Raw genomic sequence first — 19,972 nt, forward strand, 5'->3', positions numbered from 1 at the left:
TCTTAATCCAGGCCTTGCTTATCAGAGGGGCAGAGATGTTAGGCGACCCCTAAATACTAACAAGTTTCTCTTTGCTTCAGTTATTGTGCACACACTGACAAGCAGTATGTGTTTGTCATCGTCAAACATCAGTAAGAATGTGAGTATGAAGATGAGAGTTTGGTGAACAGTATTGGACTAGCGTGTTTTTTTTCCAGATGTGTTGTTCATCAGTTAACCTGTTCACCTACACTACATCACTGTGACTGCTTTAAATGACACTATCAGTGACTTGTGTCAAAGTCTCCTGTTAATCCATTTGTAGATGTCACTAAGTTTACAGTTCTCCTCAATGCTGATTAATAACCTCATTTACCTCAGGATGAGACACGTTCCAGAGATTTGTAAACATAAGCAAGCTGATATCGTATGCACGTTTACCTTCATGCACATATACACAAGAATGGCATCTGCAGTTTTATAACCTTGTAAAAGAAGAATTAACATATCCCTTTTTCACCTGCTGGGACAAATATAACTGGGAAATAAGCTTATTGGCTTTCTTCTCGAGTTAGATGGGAAGATCTGAAGAGAAAATACACAGTGCCACTAACAGCTGGTTATCTTAGCTTAGCACAGATACAGAAAACAGTGGGAAGCGCTATCTTAGCTCTGTCCATATCTAACAAAATCTTCTCCTAAAGCTCACCAATACACATTACATGTTGTTTGTTTCATCCGTACAAAAACTGAAGCGTGAACATAACACATTTTTACAGGGATTTTGTGATGTATAGTTTAAAAAACGTTACACTGTTCCTTTAAAATCCAATACACACCTTTCTAACTAAAGCGTGTAGTTTTAGTAGTCCAATAAAGTTACGCATCAAGGAAGTCTTACGAATAAAAAAACGAATTCCTCTATGCTATAAATCCATTAATAACTTACAGTTTCAGACTGACGCCAATGTCATGCCAGTAAGAGTTGTGTTTGCCTGGCTGTCTGTTTCATACCCCTTTAACTTTGTCACTTTATGTGTCCATAATTACTGGACTTACAATTCCACAAAAACCAGCGAAGATCCGCTTTGACCCTGTGACGAGAAGAGGACGTAAACACCGGGGTTTTCAAACTCAATAAAATCAACACTTCATGTCAACTGACAGACTTTTTTCCTGGAACAAAACACACTTGTTTTGGGCCTCATAGTTTAAGACACCAGAGTATACTCATCAGCACAGTCTCACACAACCAGTTTGAACTCTGACAAGTATGTGGTGGCCGAAAGAATTTGGTTCCTCGACCACTAATTGGATAATGTGGCAACAGCACAAAACAGATGTGCTATTTTCCCGTGTTCACGACATTAAAAAGGTTAGCTAATGGTTAAATTTAGACAGGACAACACCTCAGAGCTCACACCTGCAATTAAAGCTCCATCTTTAAAGCAAATTTGCCTTCAAATCCTGACAGCAATAAAAACATTAAACGAATCAGAAGAACAACCCAGTTTCTGGATTGTTGTTCAAGCCGTTCACACCTGCAATTTAACCATCAGCCTATTTTTTATTTTACTGTACTTTGTGCCTTACATAAGTTTGACTGCTGTAATAACATAATTTCCCATTGGGATTTATAAAAAAAAAAACCCACATCATTTTATTTCCTGTAAATAGCATATGTACAAGTCCCCACTGGTACCACTGTGTAAGTAGGGGATGTGCACGTTTGTTTCTGTTTTTTGTTACGCAAGATTGAAAAGCTTTGTGACTATGATGGATTTTTTTTTTACTGGTGAACATATCAGTAACAACTAGGCTGTACAAGAACAAGAACACAAACAATGTACACGAGTCCAGACAAAACTGTTCCACTCCTTTATTCCTGAGAAAATATTTCCCTTTATTTCATGCAAAGCACTTTGCACGAAATAAAGGGAAATATTTTGTGTGTACTGTTACAGTACTGTGTACTGTGTATTTTGTGTCCTGCGAAATATTTTCTCAGGAATAAGGAATGACATAGTTTTGTATGGACTCGTGTACATTGTTTTTTCTTCATTTTCTATCTTAAAAGAAAACTGAAGCCAGAAGAGACTAGAATTATGCCTTGTGGTTGTTATGACTTTTCTAAACAGTCAAGTTGCAGTTTACATCCATATCTGTCCAGATTCATAAAATATGTAGTGAAGACTTCAAAGAAATCCTTATGTGTTCACATGCTGCATTAGTTCAATCTGGTGGGACACAAAGCTCTAGCCGTGATAAGAGACGATATGGATTCTTGCGTTCACAGGTGACTGTCAGGCCTCGGTAGCCTTGACCTTTGATGACTAAATCCCAGCCAGTTCATCCTCAGGATCAAGTGAATGTTTCTGTCAAAGTTGAAGAAAATTCCATCAAGGCAGTCCTAAAATATTACGTTTACATCAGAGGATGGACGGACAGATGGCCAGCACAAAAACATAATGCCTCCAGCCTTGGCTATCAACAGTGCATAGGTGTAATCATAGAAAAAATAATCATGAATGTGCATGTCTTATATTCACTAGTTAGTGCAGCTTTGTAAATAAATAAAGTACTGATTTCAAATGTATCAACAAATATATTTTTTGCCATTAAAGGTTTTGATCACATTTACACTGAGCATAAACATAAATTGTCACATAAATGATTAATACTTACATGCACAGATTTTCTAACATATGGCTGAAATTTATTGTTGACAAGATTAAAATTTGTGTTTATGCTAATATGTGTCTAATTGATCATAAATACATTTTTTACATGCACGTGTGAATGTGTGCAACCTAGCGACAGGTTACTGAAACGAAGGAGAAGAGGAGGATTTATTTGTGTATTCTTCCAAATACAAGCAAAGTTTTGGCAATTTGAAAAACGTGGCTGCGATTTGAAAAATACTTTGCTCGTGGTTAAATTTACACACATAACAGAGACACAGACCTTTCTAATAAATTTCTTTCAGACTGTGTTGCTTTCAGATGCTGCGTCAGTGATCTTTTTATCCTTGTAATATTCACTAAGCGCGCCTGGTTTCCACCTGGAATGACACGGCGCTAAGCCCTCCACTAGGTGATGTGTTCCAGGACCTCCAGTTAAACCTCGCTTGAGCAGACCTCAATCAGTTACAGATTAGAAGTGTGGAAGGGAGCAGCCAGGCAACATTTAGACACATGGCAGGCTACCTAGATATGTTCCCCTGGATGAATTGACCTCAGTTCTTTGGTGCACCTTTGACCTGTCTCGGGGTCAGCTGAGGTCAAGCAGGAGGCCTCATTCATCCCTTGTCTGATCCTATCTCATCAGCTCCTTTCAGCAGTTGTCACACTATTGTTTTCATTACCCCCTTTAAGGCCTGGTAGATAATCTGCATCATTATCTTGTCTTCTTCTTTTTGGATTCCGTTTTTTTCCCTAACACATAGTCCACTGACAGATTTTTTTTTTGCCAAAAACATGTGCAAACTAGAACTGAAAACTGGATTTATTCTTGTCCTGTAATGTGTTCAGTGTAAACTCTGTCTTATCCACATTGCCTTTGATCATATTCCCTTTTAGATTCATGCAGACTCACGTTTTTGCCAGTAATAACACTGGACTGTCTAGCTGTCTAGACAATTGCATTACACAGTACTGTAACAGTACACACACACTGATTTACTGGGCTTGTACATCATTGCCACTGGATAAACAATTCAAAGAGTTTACAAACAGACTTAGTATGATTTACCATTCATGGTAACATTTATTCAAATGTAATTGTAGGTTTGAAAAGTATGAGTGGTAAAGAAGGAAACAGACTTCACACTCTTTGTATACTCTATGTCACGTGTTGTCTGAGGAAACAGATGACTGATTGTCTGACTAAAACTTGAGTTTTATACTTGTGTTTAACTACTGTTAAAATTGTGAGGGCAGCAGTTTAGATTCCCACAGTCTAATTAGGTTGTAAGGAAATCTACACAAAAAAAAAAGGATTACAAGGCAATCCCATATTTCATGTTCGATGTCAAATACAGTATCTGAACCCGAGAGAACAGGTGCCTCTATTTCATCATCTAAGTTACTATATATTGGCATTTTTGGTCAAATATACAGTATGGAGTCCATTATATCAATAAATGTTTGTTTTATAAATGTTCCATATAAGTAGACCATAGGAGTATGTGACAGTCATAAAAATAACATTGGAGCAGGTATTTTCCACAAAGGAAATGAGCTAAAGGTCTTGTCATACCTCCAGTCTAAACCTCTTGTGCCATGCTGCCAGTCAGAGCAGAGGCCCTCGAGGTTCCTGCCAATTGTGCAGCACACCACCAGCACCAATGTTGGCAAACCGCCACACTGTGTCCTTTATTTTACACCAGGCAAGGGATGTGCCCTTGCAGCACATGCTGACACCAAGTAAACACACTACCAAAGTCTGATCGAGAGCGGAACACACAGACACAAACAAACCTGATCAAGTTTCAGAGCATTATCCATCGATGACCTGGTAACCCCAGTTGCTGACCGAGTAACTGCCTGAGAAACAGGCAGCTGTACCGGCACGGTACAGTTTGTGTTCGCTTGGATCTGAACGAACATGTTAAAACAGCACCAAAATCACACAATAACATAAACAAGCTAAACATTGGAGGCAGCGGAAGATCAGATCCCACCTTCTGTGAGGTAAAATTACTGTTTTTGTCAAAAGAGTCACATTGAGGCTTTGAAGAGAACGGTATAATACCTTCAGTTCCCTGAATGGGCTGTCTGATGGCAAGAAGTAGTGAAACCATTCTAAATATAGCATACACCTAACCTGATATGGATTATTTTAAGTGGCTAAAATACATTTTGTTGCTAACCCCGTTTACAGCAGTAAAATGCTATACTGTGCCAATGCAGCTGCCTGCTTTTCAAACCTAGGATGTATTGAACTCATTTACTGCAGTATAGGTATACAACCCCACTTCAAAACATCCAAACTATCTCTTTAAGGTACAGAGAAAAATGCCACAGTGGGACACAATGAATAGAAACAGGGAGACGGCTGCCAGTCTGAAAGTAAGAAAATCAGACAGACATCATCTCGGAGACTCACTTATTAACAGATTAAAGCATGTTTGTTTGATTCACAAAAAAGCTGTGAAAAATGCAACAAATGTGAAAATTCGAATTTGTTGTTTAAGAGGGTTTACGTACTGGACTATTTCCCGGTTACAGTAAAAATAGTCCAGCTTGTTTTTATGCAAAACTAAGCCAGCTGGCTCCTGACATTATTATGTAAACAGTCAAATAGGACAGCAACCCTCTCATCTAAGTCTCTCCAAGAAATAAAATAATCACAGTGTTGAAGTCTTCCTTTCAGCAGGCATCAAAATTAGATTGTTGATGGGTTATACTTTGCTATGAATGATGAGTTGTTTTTGTGTAATTATGTGGATCTCTTCATATTTTTTTTTCCTAGTTAAATTTTTTTATTTCAATTCAGATGTCTTTCTTTTTAAATATTTTTTTTGTGCTTTTATTCCTTTATTTATTCTTATATTTATTTCAAATTTGTAGTTGTATCCTTATTGCTATTCTTAATTTCACTTTTACTCTTAGTTTTACTTTTATTTAGTTTTTATTTCTATCTTTTAGTATAACCTTATTTTTTTCGAATTTTTGCATATATTTATTGAATATTTCTTATTTTTAGTTTCATATTTACTATGTGTAATATTATATGAAATATATGCAATATATTTCATATTATCTTTAATTGCATTCTTTGTTTTACTTAAAATAGTACTAAAACTACATAAAAAAAATAGCAAAATGATAATTTTTAGACATTATATTTTGTAAATGTCATAAATCTTCAGCTAAACCAGTGCGTTGTGTCTCAGAGTGAACCAAAACAGACCAGCGGGAACGCACCTGTGATTCCTGCATGTGTGTTCGTCTCTCCGGCAGAACCCTACTCGACCTAGTGAAGCATCCACCCAGTGCATTGTCACCCGTGTAAAATAAATGATTATCTCCACTCCATTTCAATTTCCCCAAGCCTCCAGACAAAAAAATAATACACCTGTGCTTCTTCCCCTCAGCTGTAGTAAATGAAGCAGCAGCAGCTGTAATGATGACGACTGAGGGAAAGAGTTTAGTTTGAGTAGGAATGCAAACGTGCTCTCACAACTCGGCTGCATGCCAGATGACTTCTGATCTGCATCTTTTGTAGGAAAAATGAGTTTCACATGATGCAACAGACAAGGTGAATAATCATAATCTCTTTTCTCTCCTTGAATATAAGACTAATTGTCTCCACAAACACTCTCAAAGTACAAGAGCATTTTCAGTGAAAAATGTCAGCATGACAGTTGTTAACTTCTCTCAAATCTCTGTATTCTCGCTCTCCCACTCTGTCACTTATGTGTTCGTTTTTCCATTGAGTGTATTGGTCCTTGTGTGAGTGTCAGGGCGGTACCTTCTCACTCATCCATGACCTTGGCTAGTAGTCAAAGGGAGTTGCTATTTTCCATCAGCCTGAGTGGAATGTTGGAGCTGAAAGGTTTTTAAAGAGGTCCCGCTAGCCACCAGAGGGCAGTCATGCACTGTGTTACAGGTGTGACTGAAAAACAGTCCGATCAAGGAACTTTGTGCTTTTGTGAAAGCATTGCATGATGACTTTGCTGAGACCCTGCGATAAACATGACCAAAATTGAGCATTGTATGTTAGAATTTTGCTGATTTCTATCTCTCTTTGTGGTTTTGAGGGCTGTTGGAGCCAACATTGTATCTGTTTCTTTAATCAATACGAATCCTTTACCGAAATACACTTTCATACTATGATATGGTATGCTTTTACAAATTTCAGCAGTGTGTTTTAATAACAAAAGTGGCACAGTGGCTCATTTAAAATGAAAACATATCCAGACATATACTGATCTTTTCATGCTCATATATCTATCACACTGCTATTGATACACACCTCCCTTGGTGCGCAGTCTCTGAAAGCATACATCTTTTTTCAGATGAAAGTCTAGAAACTCTCAGTAATGTTTCTTTGAAGTGTCTGAGGCTGTTTGGACTGAAACTTATGAGGTCCCACAGCAGCAGTTGCATTGACTGCAGAGGTCAAGGGCATTGCCCAGGTGAGACGTAGACTGACTGACCTTTGACCTTGGACCAAAGGTGTCAACAGAAGCTGTACTGTGATAAAATACATCTGTTGTGTTTTAAACTGCAGCTTCAGGACAGCCCAAGTTCACATCTATTTCGGCATATGCCATACAATTAGATGGAAAATATAAAATCAAATTTTTTTCATTTATGAATGGATGTGTTTTTTTTATTATAACCACCAGAGGGCACAAGTACAGCACGGTTCATAATTGTTGCAGGATATAGAGAGAGAAAGTTCTGTCAGTCCCGAAAGGACTTTTTTTTATTGCAAGATTTTGGTCCCTTTTTTTGTTCTGGCTCTGTTTGACATAAAGACACTGAAAGCCAAAATTCAACTGCATAATAACAGCTAATGTCAGTATGCAAATAAATCAGCTAGGCTTCAGTTAGAGACTGTAGGGATCTCATGTATTATTCACATCACATCACCAATCGAGGTCTTGATATTAACTTACAGTTATTCCTCTACTGCCTGAGGCACACCATAGTACACAGCTTCACTTTTCAATACACAGTACAGGAGACGATCACGCTGTCTTTTAAAACCATGTTGTTTTTTAATATATAACCAGCTATGTTCATTACTTCAGCTAAATAAATAATTAATTCGTTAATTTTCTGTCAGTGGACAGTTCTTGTCTGGTTAGAGAGAAGAAAAGTACAGCACTAAATGAATCCTAACAATAAGTGAATAATAGTTTTCTTCATTTAATATGGAGATGTGCAAGCAACTCCAAAACCTAATCTGATAATCTACGCTGCAGGAATTCAACATATATCATGATAGCAGCAGGACATGGTATATTAAAAATATTTAATGAAACCAGAAGTTTATGAAGAGACATTTATTAGATCAGTAGAATACATCACCATCATCATCATCATCATCATGCCAAAAAGCAGCAACAGCAGCACTTCATTTCCTCACTTCCACTGTATGTCCAAGACAGGTCCCCTACACTTTCTCTTTGTAATAATGATCTTATCATAAGCACATCCACAACTCTGATGATCATCTTATTTTGTTAGATTAAAATCTCTCGAGGCTGGCTCCAGCTGTTTCTCATCGTCCTCTGTCATGGCTTCCAAAAAGCAGTTAAAGCTCGCAAACACCCATTACACAAGGTTATGTGACATACTTTGTGTTGCAAAGCTCAACTGTTCATTGTTGTTAAATGGTCTGTGGACACTGCAGTCCATAGAGAGATCGTGTTTAGTTCTTCTTTTTTTAATCAAGTACACAGTTTAGAGTCCTAACAGAAATAATATGTACATCTTTGAAATAGTTACTATTGTGTACTGTATAAGGAAACGACAATTTAACGGTGACAACATCAGACTAGTATATCATCGCCATAGCAAAACAGGAACACTACAATAGTATTCACATGCACTAGTACATAGTGTCATATTTGTCAAACATAGACAATAGTATATATATTTACATGATGTTCACAGCTACATTCCAGTTTGTGTTTGTATGAATTGTTTAGTTAAAGATTGATATATTCTGAAAAGAGTTTTTTTCATGTTACATGCAGTGAAATGAAGCTCGTACACTGCGCTGCCTGTGAAGAATATGAATATGAGTCATTAAATGTGGAAGAAAAATACAGTATTGATCCTGGCTTATTGCTCAGTGCATTTGATATGTGATGCATGTGATATTAACCAAAACTGATAAATAACTTCCAGTCGTACAACAGTATTTGTGATAATACAGAATTTCTTTTACGAGATTGGTCCTGTAAATCAAATTAATCAAACCAAAGGATAAATTGTAAGAAAAGAAAAGAACAAGCCCACACATTAAAAAATATGTTCACAATGTACAGATTTGTATATCAATAAATACACAGGTGGTGGAAACAAAGCGTATACAAAGTATAATTAAATAAACATGGAAGATCTCAGTGTGATATTTTGTGCACTGAGATGATGCAGTTGGCAAACATACATATAAAGTGACACTAAATTTAAAAAAATATTGAAACTAGAAGTAATCTGATTATTAGAAAAATGAGAAAGTAAACACAATAATAAAACCTGTCTTTGTTTGGAAAGCTTATCTAGGGCATTGACACACAGACTAGTACAAAAATCTCCCTGTTTACAACTGCATTTGACAGTTTTTCTTAAATAAATTTCTATCTGGGAAACCAACATGAACCAACTAGACAACTGCAAGCCATTCCCTTTAGTATGAGGAGACATTATAGAATACAATATTTACACATCTTAGTTACATTATTAGATTTTCCGAACAAATGGTGATTTTTTTTTTTTTCCTGCTAGTTTCTTGCAGTGCTCGGGGATTAATTCTTTCTCATGTTGACTGATTAATAATACCAAGAAATACCAAATATTCCATATCATCCTCTTCATGAGCTTCACTTATTAGGTCCCGAGCACCAAATGGTGCGAAAGCCCTATTGTTATTTTATTGTTGTGATTCCACTGCAAGTCCATTTATACTCCAGACTGTTTTTTTTTTTTTTTTTTTAATACAATCACCTTCTCTTCTTTCATATGTGTAGTAGAAAAGAGATTATTTTTAGGTCTCTATTTATTTGCACACTGACGAAGACACCTAACTAGCGTACCATGACACAATGCCATTGCCACAGCCATCTCCACAAAGAGTCAGTGATGCCTATAGGGTGGGTATATGCATCCAGTTCTTGTGCTGTTTGATGTCCCTCTGTAGAGTCCAGGCCACAGAGGCCAGCTGAGATAATATGCTCCAATGGTCTGGCGTGACACAACATCCTGTTTCCTGCAGTCCGTTATACTGTAAACATCGCTGCCCACGCACAAAACACACCAGCTGGCAGACCAGGGTGGTATTTATTTTTTGGGGTCTAACTTTTCTATTCAGTCGTTGTGGAAGAAGTCTGTTTCTCAGAATGAAGGAGAAAAACGTGATAAGTTAATCAGGTTTACAGAATGAAAACTGGGTGTGGTTTCTAGTCTTAGTGCTAAAAGTCTAGGTTTAAAGGTCAGACACTGCGGGGGGCCCTCTCCAGTTCATGGGTCCTGCGGTTGCGCCCCTTCTGCCTCTCCTGCAGGTGTTTCCACTTGGCTGGCAGCCCTTGAGCGTGCATGTGGTTGTGAGGGTTCACCACAGCCTTTTTGCTGCTGCTGCTGTTGGTGTGTTTGTACTTGCTGCACCAGGTGAGCTTTCTGCTTCCTGTGCTTCCTCTCCCTCTTCCAAACCTGCTCACAGAACTCGTCCACAGTATTCAGCGTCGGGTGATTGACCAAAGACAGGAAGTCTCTGTACCAAAGCTTTTGATTGGGAGTTTCTCTGGGTGAGGAAAAGTCATGGGCGGGTACACTGGCTGGGGCCTCTTCATCCCGATGCAGAAGATCCTCCAGCCGATCGGTGTCGATGACCTCTAAGTTAACCTTTAGCACTGTCTGCATGAAGCCATGCTCCACTGCCTGGCACAGATAGATGCCTGAATCCTTCTTGTTCAGTGTGCGAATCAGGAGGCCCTGGTCTGTGCGGATAAAACCTTCTTCTGATTTTATCTAGAGTGAGAAAATTGTGAGGAGGATAGAAACAGTGAAGGACAAAGAGATTAAGATGAAAGAAAAAAATGAGAGTCAGCAAATCAAAATACGCTATCATGATGTCATGCTGCCCAAAAATCTAACCAGCTGCGCTGCTCATTGCTGTTTTAATTACATACAATTTATTTCACTTTATTTCAGTTAACTCTGACATCAGATGTATCCGAGTCTATTTCACGAAAACAAAATAAGTATGTGCTGAAGAGCTGCCAACCTCTTGTTTGCGGTCATCAGTGGAGTGTTGATACTGCCAGTATGTCATGGCTCGCTGGGACTTGGGACTACACTCAAGGAAAGTGCTGCTGTTCTCCACACCATACACAGTCTTATCCAGGAGGGTTGCCTGTCCGCTTAGTTCGTCTAGAAAAAAAGAAAATCCAATTTACTCACAAGTTTTAAAGTGAATGTTTTCTATGTTTTGTTGCAAGTATTCCAGTTTGACCGAATGTTACATGATTTACAAGCAAAAATGTAGAAACAGCACTTTAAAGTCAGCTTTTGTGACTTTCAAAACCCTCTCTGCTTTTGTGCTTTTCTCTGTGACGAAAATACTTTGTTCTCCAATTACTGCCAGTGTTAGGGTACTGCTTTTTTACATTATTTTATCACAATGTCCTGTTTCTTTTCTTATCCCACTCAATCATGTGCTGAATAGACAGCTCGCACCAACAGTGGGAGTAACTACAAAACATTGCCTGTGACTAAAATTTGGGTTTTACATACAGCCGAGAATGTGCTAAGCTTTGTTCTGATGATTCTCTTAAAGCTTAACAATTCAGACTCCAGTGAATTTTGCCAAATACTCATACAATAATATAATAATTATCTCAAAACACTGATATTTAGTCTTTTATATTGGATTTTGTTTTTTATTATTTACAAATAAAAGATTTGCTGCTTTTACTGCATCGGCAGCAACAGGTAACATTATCTTTGTATGAGTCTGAACTTTTCAAATTGGCAGCTTTTGATATATTTATTTAGTCTTTTTGTCTCTTTCAGTTAAATAAAGGAATATGTGATTAAGTATATTATGTATTAGTATAATATGTGATTGACTATATTAAACCCCATTCAGAGTCTTGTTTTTGGACTAAGGCCACTAACAGACTGGAGGGCTTGGCGACAGAGAGGAGGCTTGGAGGAATTTTGACCATGTTAATTATAAGCTTCACATGGACTGTCCCTAATCTTCACACCACTAGAAAAAATATAAAACACGCAGATACAACACCACAGACATTCAGCTGGCTTCTCTACTCTTTTAATCATGTCAAGAGAGGCCAGCAGCTGCTGATGTGCTGCAATTGTAAAATGCTTCAGCATAACCATTTTGAATTTCAGTCTGCTTCAGAATCACATTGAAATTACAATTAACATGAGTAGATTTTATTACACATTGCCTGGATTATATCACAGTTTGTAAAACACATTTTTGTTTGAAGTACCGTGGTGTTGCAGATCTGAGCACTGTGTGAGTGGGTCTCCGTTCCTGATGTCTTGCCTCCTTGTTCTCCTGCAGAAACACAAATATAAACACCTTCATGAGTCAGCAGAGACACCAGCTTTTATGTGTGTGTGTGTGTGTGTGTGTGTGTGTGTGTGTGTGTGTGTGTGTGTGTGTGTGTGTGTGTGTGTGTGTGTGTGTGTGTGTGTGTGTGTGTGTGAGAGAGAGAGAGAGAGAGAGAGGGTGGGATTGGGGGGTGTTAGGGGGTGTAGACGCGCAGGGAGTTTGTATGTGGGTCTAGGTAGGAGTGTATTTGGAAGGGGTTAAGATGTGCAACAATAGTGGAGGCCAACATAAACAGATAAACAGCCAGCAGTTGGTAGTAGAAAAGCTTTAATTATAGGGTGTGTATGACAGAGGAATTCAAAATGAATCAATCACTAAAGCCTGTCATCTCTCTATGCTGCAGATGCAAAAGAGATGGAGTTTCATGTTTAGTGTCAAACATTACCTTGAGGATATTTTCTGCAAACAATACTTGAAGCAACTATGGAGATACCACAGCAAACTGGTAATTTCTCCCCCTCCTCGTCCCATTGTTCTGACCCACAGCTTGTGTGTTGGTAATTGGAGGTAAAAGTATGAACTGGCTGGCTTATTGTTGAATGCAGGACTCAAGAGGCCAACTAACAGTGAGAACAAGATACTGTGCAGCTAGCATTTAAATCAATAAACATCATGAAGCTATGAGTGGGAGGCTGCACACAAAACACACACACACACACACACACACACACACACACACACACACACACACACACACACACACACACACACACACACACACACACACACACACACACACACACACAAACAGTAAATCAGTCCACTACTATAACCACACTAGCACTGAACCTCCAACACCTACCTCACCCCTGGTTCACCCAGGCAGCCTCCAGACATCACTGACATCGGCTCTCATTTACAGTAAACACACGAGGCAGGTTATATTTCTAGCTTTCTGGTAGAAACTTGACCCTATATCTTTAGGGCTTTTTGGCAAATACACAAAGCCTCCACTATAAGTATGCCCTGGCTCCAGTGGTGAGTTGCTGCCTGACGGCATATGTCCTCAATCTGTATCTGAAAAACCTTTTCATATAAACAGGTTTTACCTCACTGAAGTATAGTATATGTTAAACAAACATAATTCTTAAATAAGCATAATCCAGTCATGCTTTCTACACTTGGTCTGTTTAAATCCAAAGCAGGCAGCTTGGTGTGTGTGTGTGTGTGTGTGTGTGTGTGTGTGTGTGTGTGTGTGTGTGTGTGTGTGTGTGTGTGTGTGTGTGTGTGTGTGTGTGTGTGTGTGTGTGTGTGTGTGTGTGTGTGTATCACACATCCTAAGTGTTGTACTTGCAGTGTGTTTCACCTCAAGACCTGGTCTGATGTGCTAAAACATTAGCTGTTGGAGTTATCATTCTGTGTGCGTTGGAGGCCGCGTTTTAAAGCTGTGATTAGCTGGTTGTACAACGTGTTAAGCAGCTCGTAAAGCACAATGACAGGATGGCAACATGACAAGTATGAATGTGGAATATGCATTCGTTACCTCTTAGCCATGGGAAAGTATCTGGAGCATTCTGCGCCATCCCATGCACAGTAAGGGTCCCTCGCCAGGCAGCATTCAGCACAAGCCTTCCCATAAACCTCACAGCGGTGCAGAGGCATCTGAGATACACCAATGTCTGACCCCAGGTAAAGTTGTTGCTGTGAAAAGAAAAATACATGGTATCAAATATCAGATATTTAATATATTAGGAGGTACAATTGTGGTTTTAAGTCTGGGTGGGTGGTGTGCTTTAAGCAACACCACCATGTTTGACTCATATTTTGTTTGTCAGTGGAGCAAAGATACAAGTCAAAAATATTCACAGACTATTTTACAACAGGTGCTCAGAGCCCTCCTACCTGTCAATTAGCTCGCTCAATTTGTTTCTCCCTAGTATTTAAGTTGACAAGCTAACTGTCGCTGAAAAGCCAACAATTGAGATCATTGTGTTATAACATGTTGGTTCATCTCAAAGTGATTAAATAGGCAGACAAATGTGCCTTTGTTCTCTCTTTCTGCCCTTAAGCAAGGTATGTCACCCACTGTATGACAAAAACCTTTCTCAAGCAGGTTTTTCAGACACACACACACACACACACACACACACACACACACACACACACACACACACACACACACACACACACACACACACACACACACACGCTCAAACATAATCCACTTGCAACATTTTGCATTAAATAAAAATGTCTCCACATTTCTCTGCACTAAAATCCAGTAAGCTTATCTTCAACCTTCATGGCACTCATAAAGTAATCTTTTTTTTCCAATATGTTTGGTGTCATTACTTTGACTGCAGTATTTTGCTCTACTATCATAACGAGTGCTTTAATATTTACTTGTTTTGTTGATAGTTCCATGGCTGTGATGGCTGTTGGCTCCTGGAAAAAAAGATAATCATAGTTAGACAAAAGATTCTTGCGGATCTCACAGGTGGTACAGGTGATGGGGGAATAACTTACTCTGAAGACAGTCATTTCTTCTAGTAGGACCTCCTCTAAGTCATGCCAGGAGCCTCTTGGGATGGTGACCACTTTCAGAATCGTTCCCATGTCTACGATACAATGAAAGCACACATTTAGAGTTAATACTAATCTATAGTGTCAAATCACTCACTATCTCTTTAAAGCTGTCAATCCCTGTGTTTAGATTTATAAAAGTGTGCACCTGTGCCTATGAACATGACATCATACTGGCCATCTTCTGCTTCTACTTTATCCACCACTATTTGCGTAAACTGGTAGTCCACATCTGTTTTGACTATGATTGGTCGGTTGTTAATGGGGTGAACAGGGTTGAACATGGCTGGATGGCTTCTGGCAAAGGTTACGACTTCATCAGGGAGGTCCTTGGTTGTATCAAATCCACCAAATGTCTTGCTTGGGCACTGAGGAGAAAAAAAAATGGTTATTGTCATTTTAAGACATAAAAGAGCAAAAACCTCCGAGCTCAGTTCACAACACACGCATTAAGCTCTCAGCTCATGCTTCTGTAAAGACTACTGTACTCACGGTGCCAGGCCGTGGGTAGGGAACACGACCCTGGAAGGGCACCCACTGATAGTTGGGTCCATCTCTGTGAGCATATGGACCCAGAAACACTCTCCTGATGTCTGTCATGCTGTACATACACACAGCTGAACCTTTGAAGATGTTGCTAATGGGAGGAAAGAATGAGACAATAAGACACAAATAATGCAATCATCAGCTATGGACATGGCTATTCCAATATCAGCCACAGTACCTGGAAGTGGTAAACACTGCATAGATGATTGGGCTCTTGGGATCCTTTGTGCTCATGAGAAAAACATCCTCTGAAAGCCAAAGAGAAGACAGCATGTAGGACAGATATTCTCCAATGAAAATGTAACATTTCATTTTCAGGAAATAATGCATGAAGGTGCAGGAGCAGTCACTTACGTAGTTCATCAAAGTGTGTATCTATTCCATTACTGCCAGGGACAGAACAAACAAGTCGTGCTTTCAAGAAGGTTGTCCACTTATTTACCAGACTCCTGTGACCTCCAAGGTCATTCTGTTGGACAGATCACATGTAGAAGTTCAGTATCAAGGATGTTGATTTCTTTGAAAATTAACATATATACTGAGATAACTACTGCTTTGTTTTCCACAGTTACTTTCCTTTTTTAGAATACACCAAAATATCATGGAATTAAAAAAAAAAGAAACATACAAAAAAAAAAACGTTGGTATTTTTTTGTATTTGTATTGTACTTTTATCTCGTGTGAAAAAAATTATTAGCTCCATGTTAATGCAGGACTTGCAATGCTGAATTCTGTACTCTACTACTGAGCTGAGAATACAGAACAAGGCTCATTACCTTCAAGTTGAGTGAGGTGAGCATGAACACTGCCTACCTTAACGGATACTGTCATTTCCCCCCTCTTACACCCTTTAAAGCACACTACAGATACACTTGTGTCATTCGTATTACAAAGCCCTTCAAAGTGTGGTGATGGAGGAGAACTGGTAATACATACATCTCAGAACTTGTATGTACAGACAAGGCTTGTAGAGGAACTTTAACATACCTCCAGAGTAAACGTTATGAAAGCACACACGCTCTTTACAAATCTACAGTAGATGTAGCTATCAGATCATAAAATAATATCTCCACGATAATGCATATACATACTATCGTAAATGATTTTTGTAATCGTTGGCTTTGTGACATTGGATTTAAATTAGAAACTGAACTGTCTTTAATGTTTTTTCTTTACACTAAGCAGTTGCACATTAACTTGGGACACTGAATGCTCCCTGTGTAAAATACACTCCAGAAATGCATTTAAAACACATTCATTAGTGATGATATGGAAATGTCATTGCCGTATAATTTAATGTTTGTATATTTATCAGACAGGTCTTTAAATTAGCCACACATCCACATTTGTCTCTCTTAGTCCAAAATCGCTTCAATAATGGATTTTTAGATGTTATGCAGAAAGAAGATCATCATGCTGGACTGTGTGTTCCAGTCACATGCTAATTATTTGTGTTTTCCACAAGGCAGCACACAAACACAGATGCAAAAAGTGCTGGCTCATAAAAATGTATTCTGCTCAGCGTTGATTTACGACAGTAAAATTAGAATGTGCAAAAATATGCATGGCCTCAAATTAATACCGCATCTTGCATAATGGATGGCTTGTCTTGTGTTGATGATAGCAGATTCCTGACATTCTGGGTAATCAGGCTGTTACAAACTAGGCACAATATGCAGCTAAACGGGAGGCTGAGGCTGGACATCACACACTGATCTGTAGTCAGCTTACTGAATTCCTGCTCACTGTATAAGAATAGGATTTGGAACTTGAAATCTGATACAAAGCCAGTGATTTAACATAACCTTCCCCCAGAGCTGAAGGGTGAAGCGGACCCAATGTGTGCCAAAGCCTGGCATTAGGATAACAGAGCTGCCATTGATGGTGTATTTGCCTCTCAGGTTCTGGAGACATTTAACATTTCTCTCAGGTTTCTGTCTTCGGGGGCAATTGTACCACACACAACAAAGCCCACTCTTCTCCAGGCTAAAAATAATCACAGATAACAGCTCCTGAAAGCCGCCATTATGGAAGGCACTCAGACACCCGTCAAGTGTTTTTCCAGATACAGAAGCTATTTCACATAATGTCAGTGTGAGAGCGTGTGTGTCTTTGTCTCTCTCCCATTGTGTATGTCTGAATTTGCCTTTGTGAGGGCCAGCCTGCGTGTCCGTGTGTGCGTACTTTGCAGAGCTGTCCGATGCGAGCATGTGTGGCCTTTCCAGCATGTTCTCCATCCATGGCATTCTCTCTGAAGAACAGGTAGATTTTGTCATCTTCTGTGTTGTCGCTCTCTGGAATCAAATGAACACCCAAAAACCTGGGATCTGCAAGACACACACATGTTAGAGACACACACATTTGACATCAATGAAATCAAGTTAGCCATGTAAATATTTGTCTATTTACTACTTAAAAAAAAAATTGTTTTTAAATTGTTTGACAAAAACTTCATCCAGTACCAAATATTCAACAGATAGGATGGTAAAACAAAGATAGCAAATGTTCTGTATCCCTGTATTCAAAGCCAAGTACTGGAAACTTCCTGTAGATACTGGTTAGGCAGACTTAAAGACTTTAAGATACTACACAGAGTAATGACAACATTTCAGACATACTCAGGAGCTTCACTGTGGAGAGCAAAAGTTTTATATTGAATTCTAAACTTCCAAGAGAGAGCAAGAGAGAGAGAGAGAGACTCCAACAAATTAATAATGTGCATATTGCACTTTGTTTGGACTGCAATATTTTGAGCCATGTACAGACAAGCTACAGTTCCTTGGCTGAATGAGGGATATAATTATTTTTTGTAATATGCATTGGCAACAAAAAGTTAATTAACCCTTGGGGATCATCTGCATTGATGTATACATTTGTCTATAATTATGGTCAGAGAGTCACCTAAATTACGATTTAAGTTACAAATTATGAACACAATCTGCTTTAACGAATAACACACAAATCATTGTATTGTTATTTTCCATGTTGAACCACCATCTATCATAAAACCCAATCAGACCTTCAGAGTTGTTGCTCAGATCAGTGTCTTTACAGCATACAAAATTAAAGACAAAGTGATTTTCCTCTTTTCTCTTACCATTTAGCCAGCGGGAGTCGTGTTGCTCTGTTCTGATTGGGTGATGCTTGCCGAGAGTGCGAAAAATGGCAAAGTCCCGCCCCATGAAGTCAGCTGATGTTCCAGCATACAGTTCCCCATCTGAGAGGAGGAGGAATAAAATTGCATTAGCATAGTGACGCCAAATGAGAAATCAGTCTTCAGAGATTTTTTTTTCCTCCAGTGATGCAGGTGTAAAAGTCTGAGGAATTGTTCAGGGGCTTTGCAGTACAGGTAGACTTGGAGTCCTGAGAGAACACAAACAGTGACAGACGAGATTAACATCAGGAGTGTGAAATTGACATTAACGCAGTAGGCAGGGCCGAGAAGGGAGGCGAGGGAAGGATGAACGGATGGTGGGTCAGATGAGGAGGGACAGGACAGAGGTGTGAGACAGGGGGAGTACATAATAATGCTGGTGAGAAAGGAGAGAGAAAAGGGAGAAGAGATGAGGGGTGATGGGCTGGAAAATGGCCATCTGCTGGGTTAAACGCTGGAATATAACACGATGTGACTGGCAATAATTGGGGGTAGAGAGAAAAGGCATTCTCACATCGCCCTACTTTATTTGGGAAAAATTGGGAAACTCAATAAAGTGTCATCGACCTTTCACACCCACCACTTAAATGAAGTAAAGTCAGATTGAAATAGAGTTTACAGTCCTTCCAATGAGGGGTTCTAGGCATGTAAATACAAAGCAGGTCCATTTGTAATGACTGTCAGGAATGCCCCTGTCCTGTTATTCACTTTGACTTTACACCCTATATATCTGCGGCAATGACAGAGCAAGGCAGAGGGTGTTTCTGGACTCACATGGATTTATATGACCTTGCTCATACACACAGAAGAACAGCAGAGTGTATCCAGTCTTAAACTCACCAATTAGCATGGATGCAGTGAGCAACTTGGGATCATAGGGACTCTTCCCTCGGCCATTTTCTACATGGGGCTCCAGTCTGAACACACTGTCCTGTACATGGAGAGAGACAGAAGCTCTAGTTTACTATCAAATATTGAAGTTTACATTATTTTCTGGCATAGAGAATTACACAGGAAAAAAAATTGCTTCAGATTGGAGTTTTCTCATGGGAACCCATTTTGCTGTCAACACTTTATGACAGGACTGCAGTATTTTATGAAAATGAGCATGTTACGGCCCTCAGAATGGTATTTTAAAATTTCATCCCAAATTGTGATGTTGCCAAATTTTTCACAATGAATCCCAGAGACACGTCGTACAAACAACATGTCCCCTGAACCACTGAATAGTTCTATTTGCAGTGACTCCCAAAATGACATATAAGACTATTTTCAGCAAAACAGTCATGTTTCAAAACAATATACAGTATATTATATCATTAGAGAGAACCACTGAGAGGCATACCAGAGTTCCGTTATCATGGTAACATTAATAAACACTGTGACACGGTTGCAGTTTGGTTACGTTTAGGCACCAAAACTACCTGGTAAGTTTTGGAAAAGACAATG

General features: G+C 39.0%; 1 protein-coding gene across 1 annotated transcript in view; it reads right to left on the reverse strand.

Moving 5' to 3' along the window:
- Positions 1–7,983: 7,983 nt before the first annotated feature.
- sema3ab (sema domain, immunoglobulin domain (Ig), short basic domain, secreted, (semaphorin) 3Ab) overlaps positions 7,984–19,972 on the reverse strand; it is a 28,615-nt gene continuing 16,626 nt past the window's right edge. The window contains 14 exon segments of the mRNA XM_069711215.1: positions 7,984–10,276; positions 10,278–10,685; positions 10,942–11,087; positions 12,176–12,243; positions 13,784–13,941; positions 14,644–14,685; positions 14,767–14,858; positions 14,972–15,191; positions 15,316–15,460; positions 15,548–15,617; positions 15,724–15,838; positions 17,554–17,696; positions 18,467–18,586; positions 19,364–19,454. Coding sequence (XP_069567316.1) covers positions 10,151–10,276; positions 10,278–10,685; positions 10,942–11,087; positions 12,176–12,243; positions 13,784–13,941; positions 14,644–14,685; positions 14,767–14,858; positions 14,972–15,191; positions 15,316–15,460; positions 15,548–15,617; positions 15,724–15,838; positions 17,554–17,696; positions 18,467–18,586; positions 19,364–19,454 — 1,944 coding nt within the window. The 3' untranslated portion in view covers positions 7,984–10,150.

The sequence above is a fragment of the Brachyistius frenatus genome, unplaced genomic scaffold (assembly GCF_029030835.1).
Source record: "Brachyistius frenatus isolate BFR_SWC_R1_liver_20210118 unplaced genomic scaffold, ASM2903083v1 Contig_97, whole genome shotgun sequence".
Lineage (NCBI taxonomy): Eukaryota > Metazoa > Chordata > Actinopteri > Embiotocidae > Brachyistius > Brachyistius frenatus.